Consider the following 13868-nt stretch of genomic DNA (forward strand, 5'->3'; position numbering starts at 1 on the left):
ATTTTTTTTCAGCCCGCAGGAGCTCAATAAAAGTGTTGGGCTAGCTTTGTTAACCCTTTTACAAACCTCCTTTAATAGGAACAGACCCCCAGAAATGATCTCAGCTCATTCACATTTTGGGCCTAGGGCAGGTGGTGATGGCTTCCAAATTCTTGGGGTCAATGGCCACTCTCTCAGCAGAGACCTCAGCATGCCCACAGTACGTGATCAATGACTAATAGAACGGGTAATTCTCAAGAGAAGATTTCATCCCTTCTTCATAGAGTCGCTTCAACTTTGTCCAAATGCTCCTTATGCTCTTCTAAGTCCTTCCAATAAAGATTATGTTGTCCAAAATTTTCAACACTTCAATAAGGTTTGTGTATCCAACAGTTAGTTCCATCAAATGCTGTGATGTTGCAGGGGCCCCTGTTTGAGCTTGTGACTTCCGATTAAACTCAAAGAACCCCACCAGGCAGGTAAAGAGGTTTTCTCTCGATCATCAGGATGCAGGGGGATCTGATGCTACTTGCTTCTCAGGTCCAACACATTGAACCATTTGATCGCCAACATTGCAGAGTGTCTTCTTTTTAGGGAGTGGTGTACTGGTCTGGGATGATTCTTTTGTTGAGGGTGTGATAGTCAATGCTCATTCTCAGTGATCCATTTTTCTTCCTCACCACCACAATGGGAGAAGCATATGGAGTTCTGGATTCCTTTATGATTCCCATCTTCAACACAGCAATCTGTTTACTGAGGTCATCTAGGTGTGCTAATAGGATTCCTGCAGACAAATGCGAGTTGGGGCCCTTGAAGAAAGCACAACATCTCCCAGCAGATAACAGATTAACTTGTGTGATGCTAGTCTCTTACCAGACCCAAGGTACTGTCCTCTGGGTCTCCAGAACGCATGTCTGGTATCTGCAGACAGGCATAGGAATTGCTGTGAATGATGTCTCTTTTAATCCTGATAAGTATGTCCCTCCTTTCCTTTCTCACAAGCAGTAGTGGTGGTCTCCAGTACAGCTTGATCTCACAAAGCGCCCAAATCACACCTCACCACCACCCAATGGAGAAGGTTCTCGATCTCTGAGGCAAGGTGAGTAGTCTCTTTGCTTCTCTTGCTTGTGGTCAGCTATGGCAGTATTCTGTTCAGCCAGCAGCAGCCCAGGCTTGTTCCTACACATCTGCTTTTTTTTTCAAGACAGTACTCTCCCTCACCAGCCTGCAGACCCCTTCTCCTTGATCTGTTACATCAGCCAATTACCTCCAACATTGCCTCAGACCCAGCCAAGATGGCTGCCCCTTGCACTGGAGACACTTTATAGACAAACCCTGCAAAGTGGTCTCCTCAAAGATGGCTGCTGCACATCTGCACTAATCAATATTCAGAGTAACCCTCCCCATACTGCAGATGGAAAATACAGCCGAAAAAAAACAAGAAGCTCAGCAGCAGTTATCAGCTACAGTCCAGGTTACATTTATCACAAGCCTATACTTTGTCAGTCAGAATTTAGCCACACCTAGTCCTTTTTGGATTGGAAGCACTATCTGTGTTGTTAACCTATCCAATTTCAGGCTGTAGTGTCTGGGAGGGGGAGCACGTGAGACACTAATGAAGAATTTAGCTCAGGCAGGAGAGGTAAAGGACATTTTTTGTATAGTTTATGAGACTTGTGTATTATAGTAACTGGATTTGGAACTTGTTCAGACTGCCATACAGGTGCCTTTAGCTGTACTTTAAGGACATAGTTGTTATACTGCATTGATCTTAGAAAGCACCTTTGATGTTTGTATTGCTTATGTTGCTCTTGGCTTTGCTACTTTAATTTCAGAAGATTACCTTTTGAAGTTTACATAGCCTAAGCAGCTCTGTTCTCTGCTGTTTAATCATTTAAATATACCTGCCAATTCAACGCTGATATTTTGTAACTTATATTCTTACACGCTTGGCTGCACGTTATGCTGTTGTTGTTGAATTAAATATCATTAACTTCTGTAATATTGGATTATAAGTACGGTACCAAGATTATGAAAGATTCATTGTACAACTGTATTGTGGAAAATGTTTTTCTTATACCCCGTACGCAAGGTCTGATCGGATTATATTGTCAGAAAGTCTGATCGTGTGTGGGCTCTATTGGACTTTTTCCGTCGGAAAATCAGACGGAAAACATTTGAGAGCAGGATCTCAAAGTTTCCGACAACAAAATCCGATCTGACTTTTTCCGATCATTTGTAGAGAATTCCGATCGGACAAAGTGCCACGCATGCTCAGATCAAATTACGAGACCAAAGCTATTGGCTAGTAGCCTCAACGTAGTCCAGTCGTAACGAACGAACGTCATCACGTTCCAAACGATCAGATTTTCCGTCAACTTTGTCCGACCGTGTGTATGCAACATTAGTTTCGGACAAAATCCGTCGGAAACAATCCGACGGATTTTGTGGTCGGAATGTTGGACCGTGTGTACGGGGGCTTAGTGTATTAGGCACTCTTATGCATTTAACAAGCAAACCAAACCAGAATCTGATTATAATGGGGGAGCATGAGTGCTAGGATTCACCTGGAGCAGTTTGCTTGACATTTATTTGAACACTAGACTATATAGTTAGTTAGTAAACAGACTATAGTATTGTTTTATATATTTCAATCTTTTTACCAAGGTTTCAAGTGACAAACAGGCTCCCCTAGCAAGGGAAAGATAACTATAGTACTGTTTCTAAACAATGTAAAGAGGTATTAAACCCATAAACAAAAAAGTAAAAATTTGAATTTCGTCAATCTGTAGATGTGGTGGCTGTATTTGTTTGTATTGGGTTTTTTTTTTTTTGGCTTTTTTCCTTCATTTCACCTGGTGATGCTGCCAATAATACAGGTTGTAAACCTCAGACATGAAATATGAACAAAGCAAATTCCTCTATAGTGTGTACTTCTCTCAATTAAGAGCACTAAGGCTGGGTTCACACTAGTGTGAATTGGATACGGGTTTTCCACATGCAATTCGCACAACAGGAAATTGTGACACACAGGAGCCTTGTGCATCTTTTGGTCCGTTTCAGGTCCGAATTCAGAAAAAAATTGGGCTGAAATCGGACCTGAAACGGTGAACCAGGATGCACTGGGCTCCTGCTGTGAGCCGCTGTATTCTCATATGTGAACCCAGCCTAAAGCCGCATACACACGATCGGAAAATCCGACCGTTTGTATGCTCCATCATTTTTTGCGGACAAATGTTGGATGACAGGCTTTAAAATTTTCCACGGACAAATGTCTGTTTTCAGATTTTCCGAGCGTGTGTACAGAAGTCTGTCAGACAAAAGTCCAAAGTACAAACACGCATGCTTGGAAGCATGGACAATCCAGAATTGGTTGGTCTTGTAAACTAGTGTTCGTAATGGAGAATTAACATTCGTGACCCGGCAAATTATGAAATCTTGAAATGCAGCGCATAGTCTCTTCTTCTTTAATGGGATAATAATGAAGCTGCTTTGCTGGTGATACTGATGGAGTTATTGCAAACTAATTTTCAAAGGCTTTTTTTTCTAGTGATATCAAAAATATTATTATGCTTGTTTTTTTTTTTTTTTTTTGTTTTTTGGGCAAGTTACCACAACACCATTATCCCGTAGTTTTTAAGATCAAAGATACAACTATGTTGGTGTCCCTTGTTAATTTTACATTGCATTTTTTAAAATGTAACTGCATACTCCCAAACTGTCATTTGAAGTAAAACACATAGCCAAGTATTATTCTACAGAAAACAAATAAAATTAGACATGCTATCGGCCAATAGAACTTAACCAAAATGTGCATTCTATGCATTCAAAAATCTAGAAAATATACCAAATCAAATCATTATTATTCAACCAAAAAATAAAATAAATGCCTCATGCATGTGTCCTGCTAATATAGGGTGTCAACAATGAGTTGGTGAAAGCAGGGGTCCGTCATCCGGAGCCAATTCCGAAAAACATCTGGATTATTCTCCTGGAGCTCCCACAGCAAAGGCTTACATGACATAATGGGTCACGATTAATAAAGCAACCAATTTTTGGTCCAAGAAATCCTGCTCCTTCTGTTCCTGGAGTGGACTTGGGTCAAAGCAATAACTCCAAGCCCAATAATAAATAACATGTTATCTCCTCCAATACCACAACATGGCCGTTCAGAAATTAACTCAAAAGCGCAAACTGAAAAGCGCAAAATGAAAAGCGTGAATCAACACTCACCGAATTTCTACTAACACAAAGTTAGCAGAAGGAGCTCAAAAGGTGGCGCTAATGAAAAAAATATGTAGTACGTCACTACATTCGTGTTTGTTGGCCGACAATTGTGTGCCGTTTGTATGCAAGACAAGTTTGGGGCCCAATGCCCTTAGGACAAAAGTCTGCGGTTTTGTCTGAGGAAAATCCGATCTTGTGTACGAGGCTTAAGTGTCACTTTTGTCTGCTGCTTCATTCCTCTGCAATAGGTATGAATCACTTCTGACAAGTTTTCCTGACACCAAGAGAAAAATTATGACAGAGGAGAGAGCTCCTGCTGATTGACAGCCATCAGCTGAGCTCTGCAAAATGTTACTTCAGCTCTCCACCCCCTTTTTTATGGACTCTCAGACAAGCTTTAAAATTCAGCACTTTGAACAGATCTAGGGAACAAAGGGCTGCAAACAGACAAGTACAACTTATAAAGGGTTTTTTTTTTCATCTCTCTGTATCACCTGAGGCCAGTCATTTCCCTGGGTATATGCAAGGGCCCTTTTAAATGGGCCGACTTGATTGGATCCTCCATTCTCCTCTATGAAGCAGCAGGTGTCAATGGACCCCCCAGCATCCAATACGATCCTGTGCACTAAAAACTGGCAGATTGGGAAATGTTCCCCATCCCTCTGGCGGATCAGATCAGATGGCAGTTAGGTGCATATGGACAAGTGATCCATTTACATCCAACTGCCCATAGAGGTGAGTGGGTTGTGTCCATGTCCAGTTTACGACTACTAAACTAAGGCCCCTTTCACACGGGTGGATCGTATGTCTGTCTGTTTTTCACTCATCTGTTTTCGGATGCAAAACGGACGTACATGTATCCCTATGGGATAGTGGATGTCAGTGGATGAACATCCACTGACATCTGATGACATCAGTCTCCGCTATGATCCGAAACTGATGAGGGAGGAAAACCCTATTTTACCATCCGTCTGCGGATCGGATGAAAACGGACAGATGGTCCGTTTTCATCCGATCCCCCCATAGAGGAAAGTGGAGATCTTTACTTTTCCTTCTCTGCACAGTGTGCAGAGTCGGACTAGTCATTCGCCAGCTCAGCAGGGATCAACGGAGTGATCCCCGCTGAGCCAGCGGATGGCTGGATATGGACCCTCCCAGGATCAGCACGTGTGAAAGGGGCCTAACCCATCTATTTAAAAGTTTCAAAAAAGTTACATTCCTTAAATGCTGGGATTGCTATCTGTCGCATTTTCTTGTTTCCTCAACCAAACTGACAAACATCCAATGGCTGGAGTCATAACTGATCACATGTGCAGCATCATGGCAGTTGAAGATTAAACAGAGGCCACAATGGCAGTTTCCTTAGCTGAAAACAATAGGAGAGTTTATGTTGAATATACTTGCGACGTGCCAAATGACAAGCTGCATCTGGTGGCAGGCAATAGTGGCAAGTGACAATTCGCATTTGGTGCCAGGTGACGTGGCAAGTGAGAATCTGTATCTGGCGGCAGGTGATGTGGCTAGTAACAAGCTGCATCTGGTGGCAGGTGATGGTGGCAAGTGACACACTCAGGGCTCCCACTGATTCTGCATTATGGTGAGTCGAACTATTTCATTTTATATTACAATGTTATAATAGAAATAATGCTCTTCAATCATCCTGACACCATAACAACCATGTTGCCGGGATGAAGCGCCAAAACCAGCCATTGCCCCTACAAATTGCCTGCGAGAACCTTATTTTCTGGAAGTGCCCCTCCTGAGACTAGACTCTGGATCTGCCCCTGGAGAGAACAAGGGTACACATGGACTGAAATTCAGCCAGTTCTTGCCGAACCAACTGAATTTTGGTCTGCATGTACCCGGCTTTAGGGCGTCTTCACTTTAGATGAAGGAGCAACAGAGACGCCTTCAGACAGCAGCATTATGATGGGGAGTAGTGTTAGCCTAGAACAGTGATGGCGAACCTTGGCACCCCAGATGTTTTGAAACTACATTTCCCATGATGCTCATGCACTCTGTAGTGTAGTGGAGCATTAAGGGAAATACAGTTCCAAAACATCTAGGGTGATGGACTTGACTAACAAATTAAAGCTGAACCCCAACTAATACTTTATAAGCAGTTACAGCAAACCATTTTGTTTTTTCCCTTTGGGATAAAGGTTTTACATAAACTAATAAAGCTGATCATTGTAAGCACGCCTATCAGTGGTAAATGGTTTTGTCTTAACCCTCTAACTGCTGCTGAGTGGTAACTTTGGATGATATGTGATGTGCTTTCCAGGTGTTTGTCTTCAATAATGATATATACTATCAAGAGTCGGCTTTAGGTCCAATGCTACGACTTACTTCATCGGGGGATACAGAGAGTGTGCTGAACGGTATCGGTGACTGGACTTATCAAGGTCAGTCTGTTTTACATGCACAGATACTAAGATTATTGCTTGATAAATCATTTGCTTATAAGAATTATTCCCACTATTTTACCTGCTAAAGCCCAAGAATTTGCAAGAGCACCTTCAATAAAATTCTAGACTTTCAGTGTGGTAAAATTGTTAGCTACACTAAACGTGCGAACAGTAAATGTACCTACATTTGCACTGTACGTGTCCATGCATGTAGCTGCTATCACCCAAAAAGAACTAAGATATTTGTTCTTGTTCCATGAATTATATATTAAGCTCTTTATTTAAAGTGGTTTTGTACAGAAAATTTCAAGTTCATCTTATCCAAATCGCTTTGGAACATAGATGCAGTTATGAGCATTGAAATAAAATAATATGCAGTATTTACCTTGTATTTGTAATGTTTATGCCGACTTCCGGGCTCTCCTCCCGTGGGAGTAGGCATGTTTATCGGCTTCGCAATGTTCCCTGGGAACTTTTTTAGCTATTTCCCATGAATCCGTGGGGGGACACAGTCTTGCCGAAATCTCGTGAGATTTCAGAAGGAGGACGCCGGTCACGTGACGTGACGTCTTTTGTTACGTTCATTGCCATCACAACAGGGCGGGAACTTCCGAGGACGCGGCCCGTTGCGATGGCAACCAGAATCTTTTACAGCGCTGCTCACTGCTATCAATGAGCATGTGCGAGATGGAGCGGTGGATGCTGGGAGCACAGCGTCATCGCATCCAGGAAGTAAATGCTTGTGGGCTTCAAACGCCCACAGTGAAAATGGAAACCGCCGGACTGCATTTTTAAAAGTTATCCTTAGAAATTAAATCGTCACGCCGGGGGTTAAAAAGACGCCGATCGTGACTACAAAGACACCTTAGGAATCGCCCACCAGTGACACAGGTAAAAAAAAAACGGCAGCGGAATCCCGCTTTAAATAGACATATATTAATATCAAAGACCAGAAGCTTGTGGGCTTAATAATTCAAAGCAGATGCTCTTCCTAAATCCCATCCTCTAGTAGTTTATATGGCTCTGTACAGAGTATCCGTTAGAGAGAGGCAGCCCACATGTGAGGGTATATTGAAGGGCTGTTTTACTAGAAATGCTTTATGAACCATTTGTCATGGAAGTACCCATTTTTAAAAAGTATTTAATACAATTAAGGAAAATGAGGTACAAGGTCAGTTATCTTTATATACACACCTTCCCACCAACTGTACAAATATACATATATGATCCTTCATGGAAGTGGGTGATAGGTTATCTGTAGGGCTGCATATATGCATGCATGTGTTTGTGCTGGGAGCGCACAGCATGCTCCCAACAGAGAGAGTCCTGAGTTGTGTACTAATGATCAGGAACCGGGAAAACCAGCTCCTGATCACCTGAATACTGTGATAGCCTCTGATTGTATTTAACAATATGCGGTGTCTGGGGCAAATTCAAAAGCCGCCGGAACACCGTTAAAGTCTATGGGACATTAACATAAAAAATCAAAAGTGTTAATTTAAAAGGCTTATATGCAATTATTGTCATAAAAAGAATTTGGGGACCCAGGTCCTGCCCCAGGGGACATGTATCAATGGAAAAAAAAGTTTTAAAAACAGCTGTTTTTTCGGGAGCAGTGACTTTAATAATGCTTAAAGTGAAACAATAAAAGTGAAATATTCCTCTAAATTTTGTATGGGGGGGGGGGGAGTGTCTATATTATGCCTGTAAAGTGGCACATTTTTCCGTTGTTTAGAACAGTCCCTGCAGAAAATGACATTTCTAAAGGAAAAAGGTAATTTAAAAGTACTCATGGCTATAATGAATTGTCAGTCCCGGCAATACAGATAAAAGTCAATGAAAAAAACGTCATGGGATCCCCCCCAGTCCATTACCAGGCCCTTGGGGTCTGGTATGAATATTAAGGGGTACCCTGTGTCAATTTAAAAAAAAATGGCATGGGGTCCCCCTCAAAATCCATACCAGACCCTTCAGGTCTGATATGGATTTTAAGGGGAACCATGCGCCAAAATTTAAAAAAACGGGGTAGGGGTCCCCCCAAAAATTCATATCAGACCCTTATCCAAGCACACAACCTGGCAGGCCGCAGGAAAAGAGGGGGGCACGAAAGAGCGCCCCCCTCCTGAACCGTACCAGGCCACATGCCCTCAACATGGGGAGGGTGCTTTGGAGTAGCCTCATCCCCACAACCCTTGCCTGGTGGTTGTGGGGGTCTGCGGGCAGGGGGGCTTATCGGAATCTGGAAGCCCCCTTTAACAAGGGGACCCCCAGATCCCACACCCCCTCTTTGAAATGGTAACAGGTACCCGTTACCATTTCACAAAAAAAGTGTCAAAATGTTAAAAAAACGCAAGACACACTTTGTGACAAGTCTTTTATAAAAAGAATAAAAAAACAAAAATGTCCCATGAAGTCCATTCATCGTCTTCTCTCGCTCCACCGAGGGACCGATAAAAAAAAACAGCAGGCCGCCACGATCCGCCTCCATGGGAGGCTCCCACCGTCTGTCCTGTCCTCGCAGGTGACAGTTCTTATAAAACTGAGGATGGGCCCACATGGCAACGTACCCGGGTTACTCCACCCCCATTGAGGCACGAGGACTTCCCCATGGCATCAGAGGGGGCAGGGCCACCCGTAAACCTCTGACCCCATTACCTCTGACCCCCCCCCCCCGGGAAAGCTCTTTCATATTCCCCTCTTTTCCTGCAGCCTGTCAGGTTGCGTGCTTGGATAAGGGCCTAGTATGGATTTTTGGGGGGACCCCCAAGCCATTTTATTTTTAATTTTGGAGCAGGGTTCCCCTTAAAATCCATACCACACCTGAAGGGCCTGGTATGCAATTTGGGGGGACCCCCATGCAATTTTATTTTTAAATTTTGGTTCGGGGTTCCCCTTAATATTCATACCAGACCGAAAGGGCCTGGTAATGGACTGGGGGGGATCCCATGCCATTTTTTTCAATGACTTTGCTGGGACCAACAATTCATTATAGCTGCTAGCACTTTTTAAATTACTTTTTTTCCTTTAGAAATGTCATTTTGTGTCTGGACTGTTCTAAACACGGGAAAAAAATGGCATGCTATAGACACCCCCCAAGTACGAAATTTAAAGGAATATTACATTTTTATCGTTTCACTTTAATCATTATTAAAATCACTGCTCTTGAAAAAACAGCCGTTTTTAAAACTTTTTTTTGCATTGATATATGTCCACTGGGGCAGGACCCGGGTCCCCAGACACTTTTTACGACAATAACTTGCATATAAGCCTTTAAAATTAGCACTTTTGATTATTCATGTTCGTGTCACATTGACTTTAACTGTGTTCATGTGTTCTGCCAAATTTTTTGCCTGTTTGGTATGTTCTGGTGCAAACCGAACCGGGGGGTGTTCGGCCCATCCTTAGTAACCAATCAGCTTCTAACTTCAGCTTATTCAATTAAGCTTTGACAATAAAACCTAGAAGCTGCTTGGTTATTATGCACAGCTGCGCCAGATTCTGTGTGATCCTGTTTTTGTAAATCCCCCTACTGTATCGTATTCCTCTTGCTAGAAGAGAAAATGTAAACAAAGAACAGTATGTAAAAATAATAATAATATAATAATAAAATAAAGAAAAAAAACACTAGATCAGGGTTTCATCTAGGTCAAGGTCAGGGTTAAAGGATAAGTTCACGTTTTCGAAAAAAATAATAAATGCACATTTTTTTGCAGGTAAAAAAATGTGGATTTATTATTTCTTTTTGGAGCCTGTAACGAACTGCACCAGTGATCAGCATATTTCTGGTGTTATGCAGGTCTCCTGCAGATCTATCAGAGTATCTGTGTTCCTGTACATCCCGTATGGGCAAGCAAATACAATAGGACAGGAAGAATCAATTAACTACCAAGGTGGGTAGTTAATTGAGAACTACAAGATGACAGCCGCAAAGAATCTCAGGCTTATAGTTCATTCACACATAGAGCTGTGTGAATGAACGATGCGGCTGTGTGGGTGGAGCTTCTGTCCCCGTACTTCTGTCAGAGGAAGGGTGGGGATCTGGCAGCTGCTGCAGCATTTGAATCATGTTGCATGTTCCACCCCAAAAACGTGTATGTGACAAAGGTGAACTTATCCTTTAAAGGTCATGGTCAGAATTGTTGGTTAAATAAAGGAATTACAAAAAAAAGGTCATGGTCAGAGTCAAAGGTCAGGGTAAAAGCTAAGGGTTTGCGTATTTTGAATATGAATAAAAAAAGCATTTTGTAAATTAGTATCAGTGTCAGTTAGTGTCAGTAAAGTTGGATTAAAAAAAAGCAAACTGTGTACTATTGTTCTTGGGAAGGTAGGTACACACAAAAAATAGCATATGCATTTGTGGTATCGCTGCAATCCTAAGGATTAGAAGAATTTGTTTGGGGGTTTGCAGAAACCAAACGTAGAATGAATCAGGCCGCGTACACACGGGCGGACTGTTCGCCCAACTTTGTCCGCTGAACAGTGTTTGGGCGGACAGTCCGCCCGTGTGTGGGCTTTCAGCGGACAGTTTCAGCGGACAGTTTGACGAACAAGGTTTTTCGGAAATTCCGTAAAACTGTCCGCTGAAACCTTGTTTGAGCGAACAGTCCGCCCGTGTGTAGGCTTGTTCGTCAAACTAAGTTCCGTGCATGCTCAGAAAGGATTTACACGCCGAAAGTTATAATGCAGTGTATAGGACGTCGTATTTTTCATCCCGTCGTACGTGCCGTTCACGTCATCGCGCACGGTTTCAGCAAACTGTTCGTTCGTCGTGTGTGGGCATGTCCGTCCATGCTAATTTTGAGCGGACTGTTTGCCGAAACTGTTGGACGGACAAAGTTGGGCGAACAGTCCGCGCGTGTGTACGCGGCCTCAATCTTTCATCCATGCTAAAATGGACGCTATAGATGAAAACCAGATGACAAAGTTTGATATCATATGGAAACCCTGGATTAAATATTTTACGTCAGATAATATTGACAACCGAGTTTTATTGTTATGGTGATTAAGATTTTTTATAGAATTACAACATTAGATGATATATAAAACCTCCTCCGGAGAATTATTCCCTTCCCTTCCCCTCCTATATACCTTTTATGTTCTTCCCTTACTATATAATACTTACTATAAACATACTTTAGAAGTTATGGTCAAAACTTTAAAATCATATATTTTATTTTAGACATATTTATATTTTCTTGGGATTAAAATGTTTAAAACTCAGCTATAAGAATGTTTTCAAATTCTAAAATATATAAGGCCATTTATTGTCATTCCCACGAGAATATTTTGAAATTCTTCTTTGCTTTGTATCATCCGTACTTCAATATGTCTACTTTTTATTTCTGGTATCACATAATTTGTCTTATATTCTGTACATGTAATTTATTTTAACATAAAATAAAAAAATTTTGAACGAGAATTTGTTTGGGGGTTTGTTTGTTTTTTTTGACCGTAGGTTATGCCATTGGCTTGAATTAAACAGTTGAATTTAAAAAAAAAATATTTTTTTCTAATTAATTTTTTTTTTGCCAGATTTTCTTTGATGATAATAAAAAAAACAGGAGATATCAATTATTATTTACCATCAAATGACGACCCAACTTGTCCTAACCTGGATATGCTGAGTAGTTGCCATAATATGAACAGTTTTACTAAAGCTTGGTACACACTACAATTTTTTTCCCATTCAACTTAGCAGTAGGGATGAGCCCAATGTTTGAATGAAATGTAAGTTCGACTCGAACATCAGGTGTTTGTTTGCTCACAAATTAACCGAACATATGGGGCGTTCACCGCAGAATACCCTATAATGCACTGCGAGATTGCAGTGCATTGATGTCTGATGATTGGCCAAATCACAGCGCACTCTGCTGCGACAGCCATAATTGGCCAATCGTGGCTCAGGGGGACTAAGTCCACACCCCACAATATATAAGGCTGCTTACATAGTGGCCATATATAGTGTGTGGACAGAGTTAGATTGAGCTAGATTAGGCAGGTTAGTTAGTGGTGTGTAGGCAGTGTATTTAGTATATATATATACATATAGATAGATAGATAGATAGATAGATAGAGATATAGATAGAGATATAGATAGATAGATATATAGATATAGATAGATAGATATAGATAGATAGAGATATAGATAGATAGAGATATAGATAGATAGAGATAGAGATAGATAGAGATAGAGATAGATAGAGATATAGATATAGATAGAGATATAGATAGATAGATATACATATTTTTTTATATATATATATATATATATATATATATATATATATATATATATATATATATATATATATATATATTTATTACACTGCCTGCACTGATTGAATATAGATTCTACACTGAATATCTAGTCTACACTAAATGCAGCTGTCACCGCAAAAAGACAGCAGTCGGCGGGATGCCAGAGCTCTTTTTATTTTTCTATTTTTCAGGTCCGTCAGTGCCGTGATTGAAGATGGATGGACATTGCGGAACACTTTTTTTTTTTAGTAAAGGAATTATCAAAAATGGTCTTTTGTGTTTTTTAACTCTTTGACACTTTTTTTTGGTGAATGCGTAGGGGTACAAGGTACCCGATACCCATTCACATAGGGGGAGTGGGATCTTGGGTCCCCCTTGTTGGTGGTGCTTTAGTGGATGTTTTTCTGTTTGTTACTATTACATTTTGTATGATAAAGCATTATTTTTTACCATACCATGCATTGGCCTTTATGTCCTGTGACCATACAGTATCTGTGGCTATTGGAGTTTTTTGTGAGTAATGGTAAGATATTTTTAAATATAAATTTGATCAGAATTTTTTTTACTTTTCAGAGGAAGTGCTGCATAGTTATACCGCTCATTGGTGGTCTCCTGATGGGGCTAGGTTAGCCTATCTTTCTATCAACACTAGCCGTGTCCCTAACATGGAGCTGCCACACTTTGTTGGTGCAGACTACCCAGCCAGTACACGTTATGCTTACCCAAAGGTAATTATTTCACTATGTCTTTAATGTACTGTAGGCCTTATTATTTTCTATAGAACTTGTAGAGAATGATTTGTTTATTTTTATGTACCAGTTACATGGTATATGAGAAGTGAGTCAAATGCTGGGTTAGACATACAGTAGATATCTAAGGCAGGAGTAAAGTAACTTTGTGGTGTCCTGGCTCCGATGGAAAAAAAGCTGTATTGTGCCACACAGAGCATTTAAATCTGTGCATTATGGTGCACTATGGGACAGGTTTTTTTTACTG

The 13868-nt window shown here is 41.1% G+C and overlaps 1 protein-coding gene across 2 annotated transcripts in view; it reads left to right on the forward strand.

Moving 5' to 3' along the window:
- The window catches only part of LOC143983561 (inactive dipeptidyl peptidase 10-like), a 322327-nt gene that overhangs the window by 171323 nt on the left and 137136 nt on the right, over positions 1-13868 (forward strand). For both annotated transcript variants that reach the window (XM_077483372.1, XM_077483371.1), the window contains exons 8-9: positions 6491-6611; positions 13446-13600. In XM_077483372.1, the coding sequence (XP_077339498.1) occupies positions 6491-6611; positions 13446-13600 (276 nt within the window). The remainder of the gene's footprint in view (positions 1-6490; positions 6612-13445; positions 13601-13868) is intronic.

The sequence above is a fragment of the Lithobates pipiens genome, unplaced genomic scaffold (assembly GCF_037356315.1).
Source record: "Lithobates pipiens isolate NorthernLeopardFrog02 unplaced genomic scaffold, aLitPip1_a1.2 Scaffold_16, whole genome shotgun sequence".
NCBI classification, from domain to species: Eukaryota; Metazoa; Chordata; class Amphibia; order Anura; family Ranidae; genus Lithobates; species Lithobates pipiens.